The sequence below is a fragment of the Strongylocentrotus purpuratus genome, unplaced genomic scaffold (assembly GCF_000002235.5).
Source record: "Strongylocentrotus purpuratus isolate Spur 01 unplaced genomic scaffold, Spur_5.0 spur5_scaffold_9, whole genome shotgun sequence".
Lineage (NCBI taxonomy): Eukaryota > Metazoa > Echinodermata > Echinoidea > Camarodonta > Strongylocentrotidae > Strongylocentrotus > Strongylocentrotus purpuratus.
In genome coordinates this window covers 14042279-14062422 of record NW_022145615.1, presented here as the reverse complement: position 1 = coordinate 14062422, position 20144 = coordinate 14042279, and the positions used below count along the sequence as shown (strand labels likewise).

At 39.2% G+C, this 20144-nt stretch overlaps 1 protein-coding gene across 1 annotated transcript in view; it reads left to right on the top strand.

The window, feature by feature from the left end:
• The first annotated feature begins 245 nt into the window (after nt 1-245).
• Nucleotides 246-20144, top strand: part of LOC105444551 (leucine-rich repeat serine/threonine-protein kinase 1-like) — a 22414-nt gene continuing 2515 nt past the window's right edge. Inside the window, exons 1-6 of the mRNA XM_030976342.1 lie at nt 246-270; nt 9445-9752; nt 11658-11733; nt 12845-13003; nt 16040-16194; nt 16635-16873. Of these exons, the coding sequence (XP_030832202.1) occupies nt 246-270; nt 9445-9752; nt 11658-11733; nt 12845-13003; nt 16040-16194; nt 16635-16873 (962 nt within the window). The remainder of the gene's footprint in view (nt 271-9444; nt 9753-11657; nt 11734-12844; nt 13004-16039; nt 16195-16634; nt 16874-20144) is intronic.

The following is a 20144-nucleotide window of genomic DNA, read 5'->3' as shown; positions in this document are numbered from 1 at the left end:
CCCTCACTAGTGGGTGTCAAGACAATTAAGGTTCGATTTTCGAAACAGTCATATAGTTGAAGTGTTGCATGTCAAATTACACCTTTACGACCAGCTTAATAGAACCACGGTTAATTTCATATTCTTCACTGCGATTGGAACTTAGAAGTGTCGTAGTGTCAAAAATATAGGAAAACGATGTAAGTAGGATACATGACAGGTACTTTGTATTTTGGAAGAGGACAGAGTGATTGAAGCAGACAACAATGGACAACTATGACATGTTGCAAGGTAATATTCTTGGTCGTTTTTGCATCTGTATTTATGTATTTTTCATCAGATTTCAAGTGTTAAAAATGCAAAGTATTTGGAAGCAGTAGCCAAAAAGTGATATTTTCAGTACCCTTGGCTGTGTGTAAAACTCAGTGACACTAAATGTAGTATAAGAAAAGACAACAAAATGAAACTGAGATTGAAACAAGTAAAAGTAGGCCTACTACATTATAGTATCAAGTGTGATAGACTGTAATTAAACTATTGATTTGTTTGTAATTTATTTTAAACTACTTGTAGTAGCTAACTTCTATGACCTTAATTTTTATAAAGGTATTTAAGACTACTTTTATTAATGGTATTCGGAGATACATTTGATTTAGTTTTAATAAAATCATATGCATCCTCTTCAAAGGTAATACATAGTTTTTGGGAATTTTAAAAATTGGCTGGATAAAGATTCTTAACAATTTTGAAATATTTGGATGCCCCTGTGGATGTAATATAAGCACTAGAAATGTTAGCCCATAAAACGCTTCTGCTTTCGAGAAAAATTGAATATCTAAATTTACCGGTGCTCCCGGGTAAATTTCGATAATTTTCAAAAAGAACCTACGGCCATATAATGGGAGCTGCGACCATGAACATCTCACAATATGTATTTGCGATATATAATTTCCAAACGGGAATGGCCAATTGGTCGATTTTAGTCAACAAAACATTGTTTTATAGCTAAATCAATATATTGACCTTGAGAGGGAACTATACAACGAAAAGAGTTTATTATATACAATTTCATCACTTCTTACTCGATTTCAACCGCGACAACGATCTTTGAATATTGTAAGATCGCATATGTTTCCAATATTTTCATTTTCGGTTTAACTTAATAAAATTTGGAGTGGACTTTAAAAGATTAATATTATTATTATTATTATTATTTTGAACCAAACTTATGGCCCCATACCAAAACTTTGTACGACTCATACTTTTGTAAGAAATGATTTTTTTCTCATGCCAGGTAATTCACTAAACAGCATCCATATGAGGAAAGGCCTATTTAAACCGTCAAACCATGTCATATTCACCCTATTGCAACCAGAATCGAAGGTTTCAAATTTGTTCAAACCCTTGGATACATTTTTGATATACATGTGCATACTTATAGAATATCCCAAGAGAGTTGTTGGTTTCTAAACCAAAATCAATCCTAATTTAGACCCCTGCTTACATCTAAGTCGGAATTCAGAACCTCTCTTAAAATGCCTCGAGACATGGTTTGGTCATTTATATCCATTTGCCAAAAGTTACCAGAGGCAGGGATTTAGAAAAAGAAAATGATTGAATTAATTCTGGCAAATTGACACATTTGGTCAGTAAGATAACAAGTCAGATCATAAAATGCTACCTGTAATAATGCTGGCTTATGATATAATAAATTTCATCCAGGCTTAGAGGTCCTTGCTCAAACCATCCAAAATGATCAATGAAACTTGCCAGAACGTATTTGCAAAGCGCGTGCTAATTTTCAGGCATAGGTTATAATTTGACACTCTAAACAATTCCATTAAAAAACATGAAACTTAGCCAACTATGTTAGTATCTGTCTGTGGGGTGCAGTAGACCATGGACCTTACACAGTCCATGAATAGACCATGCACTTTAGTTCTTGTTCAGACACGCTGTCATAACTCTTTATGTATCACTTTTATATGATGACTTTTTAATAATAAGTTGCTCAGCCGATCAAATAATTATGTTCATTAAGTAATGTTGTTATGTCTTGTTGACAATGACGATTATTGCTAACGAGATCTTGCCTACTGCCTGGCAGGCGCGGATCCAGGGGGGGGGCTGAGCGGGCCTTGGCCCCCCCCCCCGGCAAAAAAAAAAAAAAAAAAGAGAGAAGAAAGGAAAAGAAGGGAAAGGGAAAGAGGAGAGAAAGGGAAAGAAAGAAGAGGAAGAAGAAAAAAAGGGGGAAGAAGGAGATCGGGGGGGGGGGGGGCGTACTGATAGAGGGGGGGGGGGGCTTGGGGGAAATCAAATTCAAACGTGTTTTATTTCTAATTCCATAATTGTGGATTACAAATAATGCTGAAATTACATAATTTCCGAGATGTTTCCTCACTTTTTAGTAAATTATACTTTTTTATGCGTTTGTTGGAAAATGACAAATTCCTAAATTTACAGCCAGGCAAGAAATATTGAGATTCCAACATGTCAAGGCCCGAGGAACGGCGGGAATCGGGAGCCTCGAGCCCCCCCCACACTTTAACAAAAAAAATATATTAAAGAGAAAGAAAAAAAAAGAGAGCAAGAAAGAAAGAATAGTTAACTGCCAGTGTTAACAAATAAAGAGGCATCAAAATATGATCATCAGACCGTGATTAAATGCTTAAAACCCCTAAGCTTCCGGGGGATCTACCCCCTGGATTCCACCTAGGGCCCTAAGGTGGGCCCTTCGAAGCTCATCTGACGGTTATTTAATGCCTAAAACCGCTGATTTTGGGGGGCTCCGCCCCCTGGATCCCACGCCAAATAGTGTCCTGCTAGTGACACAAAATAATGAGGATTATAACAAAATGCTCATCTGACCGTAAATAAACGCCTAAAACCCCTGAGCTTCCGGGGCTCTGCCCCCTGGATTCCACCTTGGGCCCTAAGACGGGCCCTTCGATGCTCAGTTGACGGTAATTTAATGCCTAAAACCTCTGATTTTGGGGGGCTTTGTCCCCTTGACCCCACGCCTAAGTGTCCTGCCAGTGTGACAAAATAATAAGGATTATAAAAAATGCTCATCTGACCGTAATTAAACGCCAAAAAACCCCGAGCTTCCGGGGGCTCCACCGCCTCGACCCCACCAGGGGCCCTAAGGCGGGCCCCTGAATGCTTGTCTGACCGTAATTTATTGCCTTAAACGTCTGAGCTGGGGGGAAACTGAACTCAGACGAGGATTAAGCATCGAGAACGGTACAACGAATCGTCTTGGTTCTCTAATGATTTAAAGTAATGTAAAAGCTTCCGCGCTACGCACGGGAGGAGGGGGGGGGGTAACTGAATTCAGACGAGGATTATTTTTGAGAACGGTACAACGAATCGTCTTCTTTCTCTAATAATTTAATGAAACGTCAAAGCTTCCGCGCTTCGCGCAGGAGGGGGTTGGGGGTTGGGACTACATTTAGACAAGAATTAGGAGTCGAAAACGGTACAACGAATTGTCTTCTTTCTCTAATGATTTAATGAATCGTAAAAGCTTCCGCGCTTCGCGCGAGAGGGGGAAAACTTAATTCAGACGAGGATTAAGAGGCGAGAAATGTACAACGAATCGTCTTGTTTCTCTAATGATTTAATGAAACGTAAAAGCTTCCGCGCTTCGCGCGGGAGGGGGTAACCTGTATTCAGACGAGGATTAAGAGTCGAGAACTGTACAACGAATCGTCTTCTTTCTCTAATGATTTAATGAATCGTAAAAGCTTCCGCGCTTCGCGCAGGAGGGGCCGGGGGGGGGGGCGGTGAAAATGAATTCAGACGAGGATTATTTTCGAGAACGGTACAACGAATAGTCTTCTTTATCTAATGATTTAATGAATCGTAAAAGCTTCCGCGCTTCGCGCGGGAGGGGAAAACTGAATTCAGACGAGGATTAAGAGTCGAGAAATGTACATCGAATCGTCTTTTTTCTAATGATTTAATGAATCGTAAAAGCTTCCGCGCTTCGCGCGGGAGGGGGAAAACTGAATTCAGACGAGGATTAAGAGTCGAGAAATGTACAACGAATCGTCTTGTTTCTCAAATGATTTTATGTCACGTAAAAGCTTCCGCGTTTCGCGCGGGAGGGGGGAACCTGTATTCAGACGAGGATTAAGAGTCGAGAACTGTACAACAAATCGTCTTCTTTCTCTAATGATTTAATGAATCGTAAAAGCTTCCGCGCTTCGCGCAGGAGGGGCCGGGGGGGGGGGGGGCGGTGAAAATGAATTCAGACGAGGATTATTTTCGAGAACGGTACAACGAATAGTCTTCTTTCTCTATTGATTTAATGAATCGTAAAAGCTTCCGCGCTTCGCGCGGGAGGGGGAAAACTGAATTCAGATGAGGATTAAGAGTCGAGAAATGTACAACGAATCGTCTTGTTTCTCTAATGTTTTAATGAATCGTAAAAGCTTCCGCGCTTCGCGCGTGAGGGGGAAAACTTAATTCAGACGAGGATTAAGAGTCGAGAAATGTACAACGAATCGTCTTGTTTCTCTAATGATTTAATGACCCGTAAAAGCTTCCGCGCTTCGCGCGGGAGGGGGAAAACTGAATTCAGACGTGGATTAAGAGTCGAGAAATGTACAACGAATCGTCTTGTTTCTCTAATGATTTAATGAAACGTAAAAGCTTCCGCGCTTCGCGCGGGAGGGGGTAACCTGTATTCAGACGAGGATTAAGAGTCGAGAACTGTACAACGAATCGTCTTCTTTCTCTAATGATTTAATGAATCGTAAAAGCTTCCGCGCTTCGCGCAGGAGGGGCCGGGGGGCGGTGAAAATGAATTCAGACGAGGATTATTTTCGAGAACGGTACAACGAATAGTCTTCTTTATCTAATGATTTAATGAATCGTAAAAGCTTCCGCGCTTCGCGCGGGAGGGGAAAACTGAATTCAGACGAGGATTAAGAGTCGAGAAATGTACATCGAATCGTCTTTTTTCTAATGATTTAATGAATCGTAAAAGCTTCCGCGCTTCGCGCGGGAGGGGGAAAACTGAATTCAGACGAGGATTAAGAGTCGAGAAATGTACAACGAATCGTCTTGTTTCTCAAATGATTTTATGTCACGTAAAAGCTTCCGCGTTTCGCGCGGGAGGGGGGAACCTGTATTCAGACGAGGATTAAGAGTCGAGAACTGTACAACGAATCGTCTTCTTTCTCTAATGATTTAATGAATCGTAAAAGCTTCCGCGCTTCGCGCAGGAGGGGCCGGGGGGGGGGGCGGTGAAAATGAATTCAGACGAGGATTATTTTCGAGAACGGTACAACGAATAGTCTTCTTTCTCTATTGATTTAATGAATCGTAAAAGCTTCCGCGCTTCGCGCGGGAGGGGGAAAACTGAATTCAGATGAGGATTAAGAGTCGAGAAATGTACAACGAATCGTCTTGTTTCTCTAATGTTTTAATGAATCGTAAAAGCTTCCGCGCTTCGCGCGAGAGGGGGAAAACTTAATTCAGACGAGGATTAAGAGTCGAGAAATGTACAACGAATCGTCTTGTTTCTCTAATGATTTAATGACCCGTAAAAGCTTCCGCGCTTCGCGCGGGAGGGGGAAAACTGAATTCAGACGTGGATTAAGAGTCGAGAAATGTACAACGAATCGTCTTGTTTCTCTAATGATTTAATGAAACGTAAAAGCTTCCGCGCTTCGCGCGGGAGGGGGTAACCTGTATTCAGACGAGGATTAAGAGTCGAGAACTGTACAACGAATCGTCTTCTTTCTCTAATGATTTAATGAATCGTAAAAGCTTCCGCGCTTCGCGCAGGAGGGGCCGGGGGGCGGTGAAAATGAATTCAGACGAGGATTATTTTCGAGAACGGTACAACGAATAGTCTTCTTTATCTAATGATTTAATGAATCGTAAAAGCTTCCGCGCTTCGCGCGGGAGGGGAAAACTGAATTCAGACGAGGATTAAGAGTCGAGAAATGTACATCGAATCGTCTTTTTTCTAATGATTTAATGAATCGTAAAAGCTTCCGCGCTTCGCGCGGGAGGGGGAAAACTGAATTCAGACGAGGATTAAGAGTCGAGAAATGTACAACGAATCGTCTTGTTTCTCAAATGATTTTATGTAACGTAAAAGCTTCCGCGTTTCGCGCGGGAGGGCGTAACCTGTATTCAGACGAGGATTAAGAGTCGAGAACTGTACAACGAATCGTCTTCTTTCTCTAATGATTTAATGAATCGTAAAAGCTTCCGCGCTTCGCGCAGGAGGGGCCGGGGGGGGGGGGGGCGGTGAAAATGAATTCAGACGAGGATTATTTTCGAGAACGGTACAACGAATAGTCTTCTTTATCTAATGATTTAATGAATCGTAAAAGCTTCCGCGCTTCGCGCGGGAGGGGGAAAACTGAATTCAGACGAGGATTAAGAGTCGAGAAATGTACAACGAATCGTCTTGTTTCTCAAATGATTTTATGTAACGTAAAAGCTTCCGCGTTTCGCGCGGGAGGGGGGAACCTGTATTCAGACGAGGATTAAGAGTCGAGAACTGTACAACAAATCGTCTTCTTTCTCTAATGATTTAATGAATCGTAAAAGCTTCCGCGCTTCGCGCAGGAGGGGCCGGGGGGGGGGGGGCAGTGAAAATGAATTCAGCGAGGATTATTTTCGAGAACGGTACAACGAATAGTCTTCTTTCTCTAATGATTTAATGAATCGTAAAAGCTTCCGCGCTTCGCGCGGGAGGGGGAAAACTGAATTCAGATGAGGATTAAGAGTCGAGAAATGTACAACGAATCGTCTTGTTTCTCTAATGATTTAATGAATCGTAAAAGCTTCCGCGCTTCGCGCGGGAGGGGGAAAACTGAATTCAGACAAGGATTAAGAGTCGAGAAATGTACAACGAATCGTCTTGTTTTTCTAATGATTTAATGAAACGTAAAAGCTTCCGCGCTTCGCGCGGGAGGGGGGAACCTGTATTCAGACGAGGATTAAGAGTCGAGAACTGTACAACGAATCGTCTTGTTTCTCTAATTATTTAATGAAACGTAAAAGTTTCCACGCTTCGCGCGGGAGGGGTGAACCTGAATTCAGACGAGGATTATTTTCGAGAACGGTACTATGAATCGTCTTCTTTCTCTAATAATTTAATTAAACGTCAAAGCTATCGCGTTTCGAGGAGGAGGGAGGGGGAAACTCGCCCTTTCCCTGCACCCAACCCCCCCCCCGCATTACGTCACTGCTGGTCACCATTACGTTCCAATTTTTGGCTCGCATAATTTCAAATTTGGGCCCCCCCCCCTAAGAAATCCTGGATCCGCGCCTGCTGCCTGGTTAGTCCTTTCATACATTTTTCCTTTTCAATCAGCATACGGAGCGCAAAGTCCACTTTGATATCACTTTGATATCACGCGAATCTCATAAATGCACCCTTTTTATTCCAAGCACTGATCCAAGTATTCTGGGATTCCCCACTAAAAAGAGTTTGTGTACTTTGTCTGTCAATCAGATTGGTATCAGTTGAGTGTGTGTTTTGTTTTGTGAAATAGATTTGTTTATAAAGCTTTTATATGCTTTTATGTTGTTGTTATTTCACCATCTCAATGTGCTCCTGAATGGTCAGTTTATCAAATTATAATGTATTCTCGTATTCCAGAAGAAAATAGTGGCAATTGATCCCAGGTTAGGAAAAAACACTTATCTAAAGATATTCACATCCCCATAAGAATTATCACCTTCTGCGATAGATTATAATTTGTTAACATGTTCTTGAATCAGTCTAATATGCTTAGAGAATGGATACAAATACACTTCCTTTTCTTTTGAAATTCCAAAATTTCTTTAAATTTTCTTTGTTGTGTTTACTGAGGTTTATCATTTTGACTAAAATTGTATCACCTAATGTCAATGGATAGTTTAAACAATTTCATCTCTGATAGCCACCCCTTGTATCGTTCAAACCCCTGTAAGCTACTGACCCCGTATCACATTGACTGGCAGTTAACACAAAATGTGACTTAAATATTAGCAGGAATTTAGAAAATCATTTGAAAGGGGCAGGAATATCGGTTTAAGGGGTTAAAAAAGTTATGACGTTTTATTGTTTGCAATAAAAAATGATTTAAAGCTTATCTGCCGTAGTTTATAGGAGGGATTAGACTGCCATGCAAGGTCACTGGACAGGTGGTTATCTCATCAACTCAGCTCTCAGTTAACATAAGAAAAAGAGGATCTTTGGGGACCAATGGTCACCGATTAGTCATTGTTTGTTAGATAGAGGGCGCAAGTAGCTACAAGTGTTTTCAACTTTACGTTAGGAGTACTTTTTATCATGCACTAAAGATTTCATGAATGTCCTTTTCTTCACAGAAAATATTCCATGAAACTTGTACTTTTCTTATTGGAATTTAGATTTTATTGTCATTCATTATGTATATAACCTATTCTATCATAGCTAAACCTTCTAAACGATTTGTACTTATCACTGACTTTATATTTGACATTTAGTCTGGATTCACGTTTATTTTGTGTTTATTTGCATTTTCTGATAGTTGTTCAAACAAACCAACACATTTAAAAAGGTGATTTGTGAAGTCCTATATGTCTAAGTTAGTTTACCCTTGAGCCTGACCTAGTTATGTTAATGAGCTTGCCTGTCTAGGTGTATAGGCTGGTAGCGATTATAGAGGGTGGGGGAGGGGGAGCTCAAGATCCCCCAAATTTCTTTCCCCCCCCCCCCCATTTCAAGAAAGTAAATGCAAACAACTTGGTTGCTCTACCCCATCATAATATAATATTGAATTACCCCCCCCCCTTTTCAAGAAAGTAAATGTAAACAACTTGGGTGCTCCACCCCTCACAATAGAATATTGAATTACAGCCCCACCCCCCCCCCCTGGAAGTGTGCCTGCTATATGAGTGAAAAGTAAGTAGTGTTTTGAGTAGCTGATCTAACATTTACACTGACAACAGTTGCCTGTTGCTGCATGTATTTAAAGGTAGATGGTTACTGTTACGGTTGCAATAAAACAAGATTTAGGGTTAGGGTTAAGGTAAGTGGTGAGACCAGGATTTTAACTGAAATACAACGATCAGAGACAAGTACTAGTACTCCAACAGAAAGCAGAAAAGCGAACTGGTGAAACGTGAAAGTTGAATTAAATCAGACCCCCCCCCCCCCAAAAAAAAAAGAAGAAGAAGAAGCTGTGATCCCTATAGGTATAGGTACTTTAGGTGAATTGGTAATGTCACTGTGACGTAGTGCCGGACAGTTTGCCCATTTGTTTCAACACACAAAAGGATCGAAATGTTAATTTTGCATTATGTTAATATGTGATATCCGTGATCAATTTTATTTTTGTTGCAATCAAATCAATGATCAGGTTGTTTCCTAAGTAAGGTCCACATGTTTGTACACGTATGTCGCGAATGAAAGATGCATTATCAATTCTTTTAATGGGAGTGTTATCTTGTTTCCTGTTCTGCATGCAGATGCCTGTACGGCCCTCCTAGAAATTCTGGAGAAGAGTTCAGACTCTGTGAAAGAAGCATACAAGTACATGCAAGCCCTTCCTGAGGATGTACGAGACAAGCTCTTCCCATTCTATAGTCATCATAGTCTTGGAATAGAGAGGGCGATGTGTGGGAACCAAACATTGAAGGAAATGCCTGGTAGATCAGACCAAGAAGAGCTGTACGCTAGGTTTGGTTTCCTTCATGCATCTTGCAAGAAGGGAGATGTCGACGCTGCTCACATGTTAATGTGCTGGGGGATTGAACCATGTTGTAAGAATACAGAGGTGAGACATCTTCCTTTTAAATACATACTTAACATAACCCTTATAAAAATTACCACGGTACACGATATTTTGACCAAAGTACATATACCAAGGTACAACCATGGTAACACGAAAAAAGAGTGGTACCACGATATCTAAATAAAAACTAAAGATAAGGTAGATTCCAGGCCCGAATAGTTCTCGGAAAGATGATGAGCCGATAAACATCCGTATTGCATCTTGTGTTTGAGAAGGAGAAATTATAGTGTCCCTTGAGTATCTTCTGGGGTGGTGTAATGTATTCAGGTATGGATATGGCGACCTGATCTTTGATGTGCCTAGCCACAAAACGTCGACTTTTTGTAGTGGTTTCCATTTTAGTTCACCCTTCAGCCGGGCATACAGTTGGCATGTGTGACTACTTTATTCACTTGGTTCTCCCAGGATAAGTTATTGGTAGTTCCACTCCGAGGTAGTGATCATGGTTGTTCACCTCCTTGAGGGTGGTACTACTTAATATGTAGTATGCTTGGCTGATGAGGTTACGTCTCCTTCTTAACGTTTGAAGAAAGTAGCACTTAGTGACGTTGAATTTCATTTGCCACTTGTCTGCCCATGTAGATAGTCTGTTCAGATCCGCCTGAAGGATTACACTGTCATTGATCGTCTTAATCACTTGGTAGAGGATGCAATCATCTGCAAATAGCCTCATACTCGACGATATGTTTATATTGATATTATTGATATATACGAGGATGAGGAGCGGGCCTAGGACGGACCCCTGTGTGATACCTGATAGTCCGTCAACCGAGGCTGAGCATTCCCCACCAACGATTATTCTCTGTGATCTTGTCGTCAACCAAATGTCGACCTTGAATGCCACACTTTCGAAGTAGGAAGAGAAGTCTTTGATGGGGTACCTTATCAAAGGCCTTGCTGAAGTCGAGAATCATAACGTCCTGCTAATAGTACCCTGGTCGAATGATCGTATCAGGTCTTTTATTGTAAGAATGAGCTTGCTCTCACAGCTTCGGTGTTTCCGAAATCCATGTTGGTTTTCATTTAAGAAATTGAATTGTGATCATCAAGATGATAGATGGGATGTTGATGAGACTCACCGGAGAATTACCGGCGAGTAATGCCAAGTATTTCGTATACGATCCTCAAGGGTAAAGACATGACAGAAGTGATCTTTTAACATCTGGGCCTTTTCGCATGGCAGAGATGCTTCGGAGTAGTATACATGTAGGAGTACCAACTTTGTCCCTTCCCCTGGTTTTGAAATATGAAAAAGCCTTCTTGCTAAACCTTTCTGCCAGATGAAGATCGTTGTAAGGTCGATCTTGTGGGGTTTTCTGTTCATAGATCTGAAACGAGCTTGGAGCAGTTTGTACCTGCTCCAGTTCGTTATTGGTGACTATAGCCTTTAGTCTGACCCTCTTCTTCTGTCTAGCCTTGTTGACTATCCGTCGTCAGGAGACTCCTGGCGACGGATAGTCAACCTGTTCGAAACGTCGAGCCACTCATCCTCTCCAAGCGCTATAGTTCTCCTGAGAACTATATGCTAAGAAAGATAACAAACAGTCTTTTTCAGGACTACACTCCTCCAAAAAAGATTACCGAGTCAGAGTCCTTTTCAGGACTCCTCAAACCTCTCTCTCTCTCTCACACACATGGTGCAACCGCAAACCTACTGTATATATTGAAGATGTATTTAATACTTGTTTGACCATCGAAAGAACTATTTACTGTTTAGCTGTTAATCAGCATGTGAGAAACTGAGAGAGAACTTATATTTCACTAATACATGCTTTAATACAGATGTGGTCTGTCAAGGTTAGGTTTCCACTATACTTCTAATGATGAAGTTACTTTCATTTATAAGAGAAATATGGACCGTAACATTGGTATGTTTGCTTGATACAGGGTAGAAGTGCATTGGAAATAGCTACCACTGAGGGTCATCTCAACATTATTACTGAACTGGTGAAAATAGATGAAGGTAAATTGTTGTATTTTCACTGCCTGTCTTTTATTATGTATTACGTACTACACAAGTCTCTGTCTCTGTGACTGATTATGTGTCGTACTATTCGTTACGCCATCTGACTGTCTCTTTCTCTCGCCAATTGTATTTTTCTGTCTCTTCCTATGTCTGACTGTCTGTGTGTTTCACTGAAAGTCTAACGTTTCTCACTGTGTATGTGTGTTTCTTGGTCCTATACTGCCTCTTCCCCTGTCTTTCTTCGTTTGATTGTTTGATTCTCTAGGGGATTTTTAGGAATACTCTCTCTCTCTCTGGTTTTTTTTTTTGGGAATACTCTCTCTCTCTCTCTCTCTACACATTGAATCATTCTTCCTTTTCTCTTACTCGATCTCTATGGCTTTGTGTGTGTCTGCCTCTCTCTCTCTCTCCCCTCTCTCTCTCTCTCCTCTCTCTCTCTCTATATATATCTATCTTTCTATATATCGCACCCTCTCTTCCTCTGCCTCGCTCTATCGGTCTCTGTCTCTCTCTCTCTCCTCTCCCTCTCTCTCTATATATATATATATATATCTATCTTTCTATATATCGCACCCTCTCTTCCTCTGCCTCGCTCTATCGGTCGCTGTCTCTCTGTTTCTCCTCTCATGTTAAGTTTGTCTCTGTCTGGCAGTCTCAAATTCAGCGCACTTACATCAAAATAGATCTTGTGCACATATATGTGCAACTTGGTAGGTAATACTAGCCTGCTTAATGTCACTGGCACATCATGTTGGTAGGACTTATTGAATCGCCAGAGTCTTCCTGTCCAGAGTAGGCATTTTGGTGTGAGAATTAATTCACCATATTAATATCTTAGTATTACTCCCATCTAAAAGTGAAGGAGTTAACTCCTTTTTGCTCTCAGCGGACATTGTGTGAATAGAACTTACTTTAGTTGTAATTAATACATGTGCCATTCAGATTTTTGCTTTAATTCCCCGTTCTCTTCTTCTTCCCTCTTATTGTTAACTATTACCCTTAATTGTCTTTCTTCCTTTGTTTTTACTATCTCTTTGGTTCATGATTCATTCATCTGTTAACACTCTCCTCTCCATCTCCTTCTACTCCTTTCATCGCAACACTTCAGGACTACTAGAGGATGTTGCCGAGTTGAAACTCCTTGTCTGTCGTGCATGCAAGGCAGGGAAGAAGGAAATTATAGACTACTGGTTTGATCAACTGATAAGACATGGGCATCTACTCTTCGAGCAACATGAACCCAATCCACTCCTGTTTGCATGTCAAGGTAAAAACATCATCTAAATTGTATATCGTCATAATATACAGTTAATACATTGTAACAAAATAATTCATACAACCTTACCAAATTTTGTGATTTGTTTGAATATGTGAAAAATTGAATTGTCCCAATTTATGTTTCTTGAGAATGTGATATATTAGAGTCTGATATTACACTGTCGCTCATAAATTTGGAATATTTTGGTTTTACCCGAATTTATGGAATTATTTAAAAAATAATTTAAAAATAATAGATCTAGATAATAGTAAACATTCTCAGATTTTATTGAATAACAATTTAACAATGTGTGTTTTGCGTGACTGCTAAAACATGTGTATGCTACTATGCTTATCAACTAGGGGACCTACGCCCTTAAGTCATAAATGACAGTAATGAGGGTTAATGCCCCACAAAAGGGCACTAATATAGCCCATCGATACGGTTTTGATCCTGAGGCCTCCCGGTTACGAGGTCATTGCTTTGTCACTGAACCATGACTGTACGCAGCGGGGGCTGCTAGGGTTTACTTCATATGCCTCATGTCAATAATTATTGAGCAGTTGTACTGAAATACACTAATGAGACATTCCAAATTAGGCAATTCCTTGTTTAATAGAGCTTCAACACTTCTAAAATTTAATTTCTGGTGGCAACCAATAATACTTTAGTCTTATGTGAACATCACTAAATTAAATGAATTATTCATATTATGAAACAATGTATCAAATATGATACCTGACCTAAAGAAAATCATTACCAGGGTACAGCATGCGTGCTACAGTAAAAAGGTATGACATAACATGATTGTGTTGTCACAATTCAAGAATGCGTGAGTGTGGGGGAGAGATAATTTTAGAGGGAGAGAGACCGGCAGAGAGCCAAGCCAAACAAATATGAAATGTTGTATAGTGAAGTGCATGTTTGAACATCGCTTCAAACTTATCAAAATATCAAATTATCCAGAGTGCACTCTAATGATTGTTGTCTATAAAATGATCCGTGTCTCTTCAAAACTATTTCTAAGTACAACGCTTCTTTATACGATGTTGTTATCTAGTCTGTAGGCCCCTTACAATATACAGTGGATCCCAGTAAAATCGAAAACGAGAATTATCGATGTATCGCAATTATAATCAATAAATGACACATATTTTTAAAGCTTAGATCCTCCTCTTTTATTTGATGCAAGGCATAATTCACGCATGAGTCATGGAAAAGAATTTGAAGAAAGCTATACCAACAAGTCATTTGGCGAACGGTATCTGAATTTCGAAGAGAAAATCACATTTTTAGAAAATTCATTTCTTCCCTTTCATATGACACCTCAAACAGGAAAAATGAGCCAGGATAACAAAGTTCTGTTTGTTTAAAGTAATGCGTGCGTTTCAAAAAATGTATACAACGAATCCGTTCCACTGGCTGTCTGCCCGAACAACACAAAAGACTAAAGACTTCACGCAAGGCTGCTGGAAAACGAAACGGAGTTCGCTGTCTGTTGCTTTACAGCAGACAGCCAGTGAAAACGAATTCGTCTATTGAATGCAAGCATTACTTTAAACAAGCAGAACTTTGTCATTCCTGGCTCATTCTTCCTGATCGAGGTGTCATATGAAAGGGCAGAAAATGAAATTTCTGGAAAGTGATTTTCTTTTTGAAATTCAGATACCGTTCGCTAAATGAATATTTTCAAATTGTATTTTGTCACTCATGTGTCAAATATGCATCATAATGAGTTGCATAAAATGAAAGAGGACGATCTAAGCTTTACAAATATGTGTCATTTATCAATCATAATTGTGATTAAGATGAAACATCGATAATCCTCGTTTTTGTTTTTTCTTGGACAACCTGTACAAAAAGTTTTCAGATGTTTCTGACTGTTGTATAAATTTCCTCCAGTTTGAACAGGATAACAATCCTGGCGCACACTACACGATTGTCAATGCAATCCGATTTTCATTGAAAAGGCAGTTATATTTAATATAGATGTCTAAACAACCACTGTCCTTCTGATTTAGGTTCTAAATAATGATGAGAATATGGAGAACCATAATTTTCGTGCATTTAATTCTTCTAGTCAGAATAAAACCTGAATTGGCTTCAAATTCTACACAATCGCACTTGTCTGCTGGTCTGACGTGACGTAGCTTGTCCCCCTCCAATGAAGCATGAAATCCCTGTGAGCTCCAAAGAGCAAGTGGAACTGGAAATTCGTTCAAATATGTGGGAATGAACAATTTGTCGGTAAACAAAATATGAGGAAGCGGATCACAATCGAATGATTAGTTGAGATCGAACGTACACATGACCATGCATTTATAGTCTGCCTAACACGTAATTTCATGTTATAAAACATCATTTTATAAAACAAATAATACACATCATTTTGTTCGGACATTAGTAAAATTACCTACACTCGGTACCTTCGAAACAGTCCAAACACCCTCGGCTATACCGCCTCGGGCGTGTTAGACTGTTCCAAAGGTACCTTGTGTGGGTATTTCTTACTAATGCCCTTACTTTTATGTATTATTTGTATAATACAATATATTGTATTTTTAAAAAATTAGAGCTTTTTCTGCGGATTAAGCACTCCATATTATCGTATAATTCACATGTGACCACATTTTTTGGTTCAATTTCTTTCAAACTTTCGCTAGTATGTTTATTTATATTTGCTGCTTTTAGGGTTAGATTCCCCTTTAACAAACTGGTTTGTTACCTTCAGAGTCTGAAATGAGAAGTGAGCACTAGAAAACAGAAACCAAATAACCCGTTGTGTTGGGTATTCGAAGATTTATTCAATGATTTTATGTTGATTGGAATCTAACTTTTAGGATTATCACCCAACCTAGCTGGATCAAGCTTTATGTTTTCTCTTTTTTTTTTTTTTTTTTTTTTGGGGGGGGGGGGGGGGATGTATCTGTTTTATTCCTGTATGCCGGCTGTTTGACTGGAATTAAGATTGAGTATAGTGAAAGAGCATCATGGTACCTTATACCATATACCTTAGTGGGTCTTCTTTTACTTAACATGGTTTAGGTGGGCATTACAGCATAGTAGCAGATCTGATTGAGAGAGGTTTAGTTAGCATTGATGAAGCAGCAGTCTATATGATGGGCGCTGATATCTTGCCACTCCTCAAGAAATGGGTTGTACCTGATGACTCCAGCACTAATACCGACAACGACAAAAAGGTAGGAAAACTGTTACATAATTACTAAAAGGGAGATTAAAGTGGGATTAAAGGGAGAGGGTCGTCAGTTTCCATGTGCAGAAGGTCATAATTCGCCGACACCAGACTTGATGGAAATGGCTTTGATCGATAACACATTCTTTTTTTTTTAAATTATTTTTTTTTTACTTGTTTCTTCTTCTTTCTAGAGCACAAACTATTGAGGGAGGGGAACTAACATTTTGGCTTCCCATCTAGGTATTGTGAGGGAGTTGAGTGTAAAATAGTTTTCTGAATTTTACCTCATTAAATAATTGTTATCATTTGAGTTTACTTCATAATGTAATTTGATAACTGTTTAAGAAAGGTTTCAATTCACTCGGATGGAAAAGCTAGTACCATTAACCATTACTTATAGATTCATATATTAGGTGTTTATTTTAATCTACATTCTCCTTGTAGGAACTCATTGCAAATTGGCACCACAAGCAGCTCAATACCTTTGACCCATCGTGGCTTCAGGGTTTTCAAGACTCAACCCATCAAGTCCTGTCGACCATCAATCTTTCCCAGAATTCTCTCTCCTCTGTACCAGAGGGTCTCCTATGGGGTTTACAGAATCTACGTCATCTCAACCTATCCCAGAATTCAATTCAGAGACTGCCGTCCCCGAAAAGCCATCGAAACTTGAGCGAGTGTCGGTATGCTATGGTTTTAAATTTTATTTTGTCATCAGTTGCTTTATAAATAATATGATGCCTTAAACTCTGAGAGATTAACCGTATCGTTTAATTGGCAGACATGTATGTGCTGGCTTGAGTTCATCCCTAAACTAACAGAGAACAGTGCAGTAATGACTGGTGCTGTTTCCTTTTAATTTGTTATTCTTTAGAAAAAAATTGTTCTGGTAGCCAGGTAGGGTAAGGCTTGCTTTTAGATCTATTTGATTTTTGTGTCGTGCAATGTGGCTTTTCTCCAATATTAGTGCACACTTCCAAACCATTACTTTGAGTGTTCCACAAATTTCCTTTGCCACGTGTGTTATAAATGTCTATAATTACTTTTGTTTTTGTCGATCAGTGATACATATACCGTGCCTTTGAGTAAAAAAAAAAAAAGGGTTACCCTCAGAAAATTGTCATTTATTTTAAAAGTCACCTATAAACGAAAGAGTGTTATATCCCAAATCATTTGGTATCATTTTTATGTGATATGTGTTCACGCCTGGATGAACAGGAGGCATTGTTTGCGAGAGTGCAAATTTCGACTTGTGCAAAAGTATTAAAGTGAGAGAATGTATCAAAAGAGATGCATTGCATATGCTTTTTTTCAGAAGCAAAGTCACGCACTCACACACACGCGCAAAATTGTTCTTTGGTATTTGATATGTGTGGCATGATTTTGTTATGGATGTTATTTGGATCTGCAAAGACCGAATCCCAATTATTTTGGCGCAAGTCGATTTGTGCACTCTCTTAAACAATGTCTTCTGTTCATCCAAGCGTTAACACATACCACACGCAGACGATACCAAATGAATTGGGATAAAACACTCTTTCATAAGATGTATACTAACTTACTGTTTTTAGATGCTTTTAAGAATAATTAGCAACTTTCTAGGTGTAAACTTTTTGTTGACTCACACTGTACTATAACATTATCTGAGCAGCAGTGAACAATTTTGATTGGCATATTTGAGGCTCTCCTTGTAGTGTTGTGACCAGCTGGCAACTATATGATCTGTTGATACCTGAACTGGCTTCCCAATAAACAGAACACTAAAAAGTAACCTCTTTTGGGAGTGTATTTTAAGTGATTTTAAAGTATAGTGCCTTTTGAACTAGATTTAAACGTTATCGACACGTGCCTTCATTTAAACAAAAAAGGTATTCCTGTTCACGTTTTCATATAACCTAAAAACCACCAGTTTATCACGCGACTGGAGTAACGTGATTCCACTTACCTCTGTTAATAAAGTGTTTATGACCAAATAACCACTTGACCAAGCAACGAGTTTTTTGTCCGTTAACCGATGGTGGCGATAAATACGTAATTATTTGGTCTTGTAAGCACCTTTATCGATTGGTTTCACAGGTTATCCAAGGTTGATGGTAGTAATCACGTTACTTACACCGGCTAATCGTCTTATTGTTCTGTCCGTGAATCTCTGGTTATATTAAATTAGTAATTCGGAGGTGTCTTACACACCTCTTTAAATGGTTTCAAAGTTACCATAAATTTCTTGGTTATGATCACGTGGCTCAAGCTGATTACTAATCTAAGCTGTGAATCCGTGATATGTAGGTGTGAAAAATTAGTAATTATTAGGTGTCTTAAAACACCTATTTAAATGGTAGTCAAAGTTGCCAGCAGTTCCGCGGTGATAATCTCGTGACTTAAACGGAATATTAATCTAAGCTGGGCATACGTGACTTTTAGGTGTGAATAAATTAGTCATGATTAGGTGTCTTAAAACACCTATTTAAATGGTAGTCAACGTTGCCAGCAGTTCCGCGGTGATGATCTCGTGACTCAAACGGATTATTTATATAAGCTGGGTATTCCGTGTTTGCCAGGTGTGAAAATGAGTTATTCTCGGATGTCTTGATGGTTTCACAGTTACCATTTAAGTTCCGTGGTGATAATACCGTGACTGTTGGCATATTTCTATGTTCACCAGTTGATAACTGACTGTTGGCATATTTTCATTGCACCAGTTGATAACTGGAGTGTGCATATTTCCAGTTGCACCGGTTGATGACTGAGTGTTGGCATATTTCGAATTGAACCAGCTGACACCAGTTAATTTGCATATTGAAAATGGGGTGCGTGCAGATCTATGTTTTTTAAACAATTTATCTTAATTTACAGCATATTTCTTAATTACTGATGAATTAGTTATATGCAATTCATTTCGAAAATACTACAAATATAAATTACCAGTTATTAGGACATTTCGCTACTTCGTATAAATTACATTTAGTTAAACATGAATAAGGGAAACATTAACTATGAACTAAAATAATTTCAATAAAGTACAAGTATACGAATTTTTTTCGATTAATTAAATTATGTAAGTCTACTTATTACCAATGCCTTTAAATTGGAAATACAGACGTACCAGTATTGAAGTATTCTTGCTGTTCAACTGGTTGGAAGTTAACCAAATGGTTCTAATGGCTCAGCTAGACCAGTTGAAGTATAACTGGCCTGGATCAACTGGATCATTTAGCCCATTTCAATTTCCAGAATTACCAGTTGGCATTAAATGGTTCATCAACTGGACCAGTTGCAACTAGCTTTCTCTTCTGGGATGTTTGCACCCACCCCCCTCCCCCAACCTCCTCTAACCCCAAACTGCTACCAGCGCGCCTGGACGTAATTATGGAAGATCCAAGACACGATGTTCAGAAACGGGATGATTATTATTATTTTGGTTAATTTATTGTGTAACATTTGCGTAATTATTTGGTTGAACGCGGGTTACAGTAACATACTTCCTCTTCGACGTAAATTTCACGTGAATGAAGAACATGATTCATCTCAGGTCAGCCTCGTAATATTCACGTGAATTTCACGCAGATATTTTGACTAAAACTATCACTAACGCTTCACGTGTTTCTGTGACGCGATAATTTCGTTTATGAAGATGTAATTTCATAACCAAACAAACACGGGAGTATTAGGTTTACAAACCATGGTCTCCAAGGTAGGGATAATCACGTTATTATAATGGTGATATTGCAGTGACAATTGCGTGATTTAGTGTACGTGCGTTTTAAGTTACCTAGTGCAATAAACGTATTAACACATTTACGTAAATGTCAGGAGTTTGAAGAACGTAACTCTCCTCAAGTCGATACCTTGATATTGACGTGATTTTCACGTGATTTTGTTTATTGGGTTTATTGTTCAACAAATTCTATGCAAGCTGATAAAAACTTTTGGTTGGATTAGCATGTGCGCCCCCGT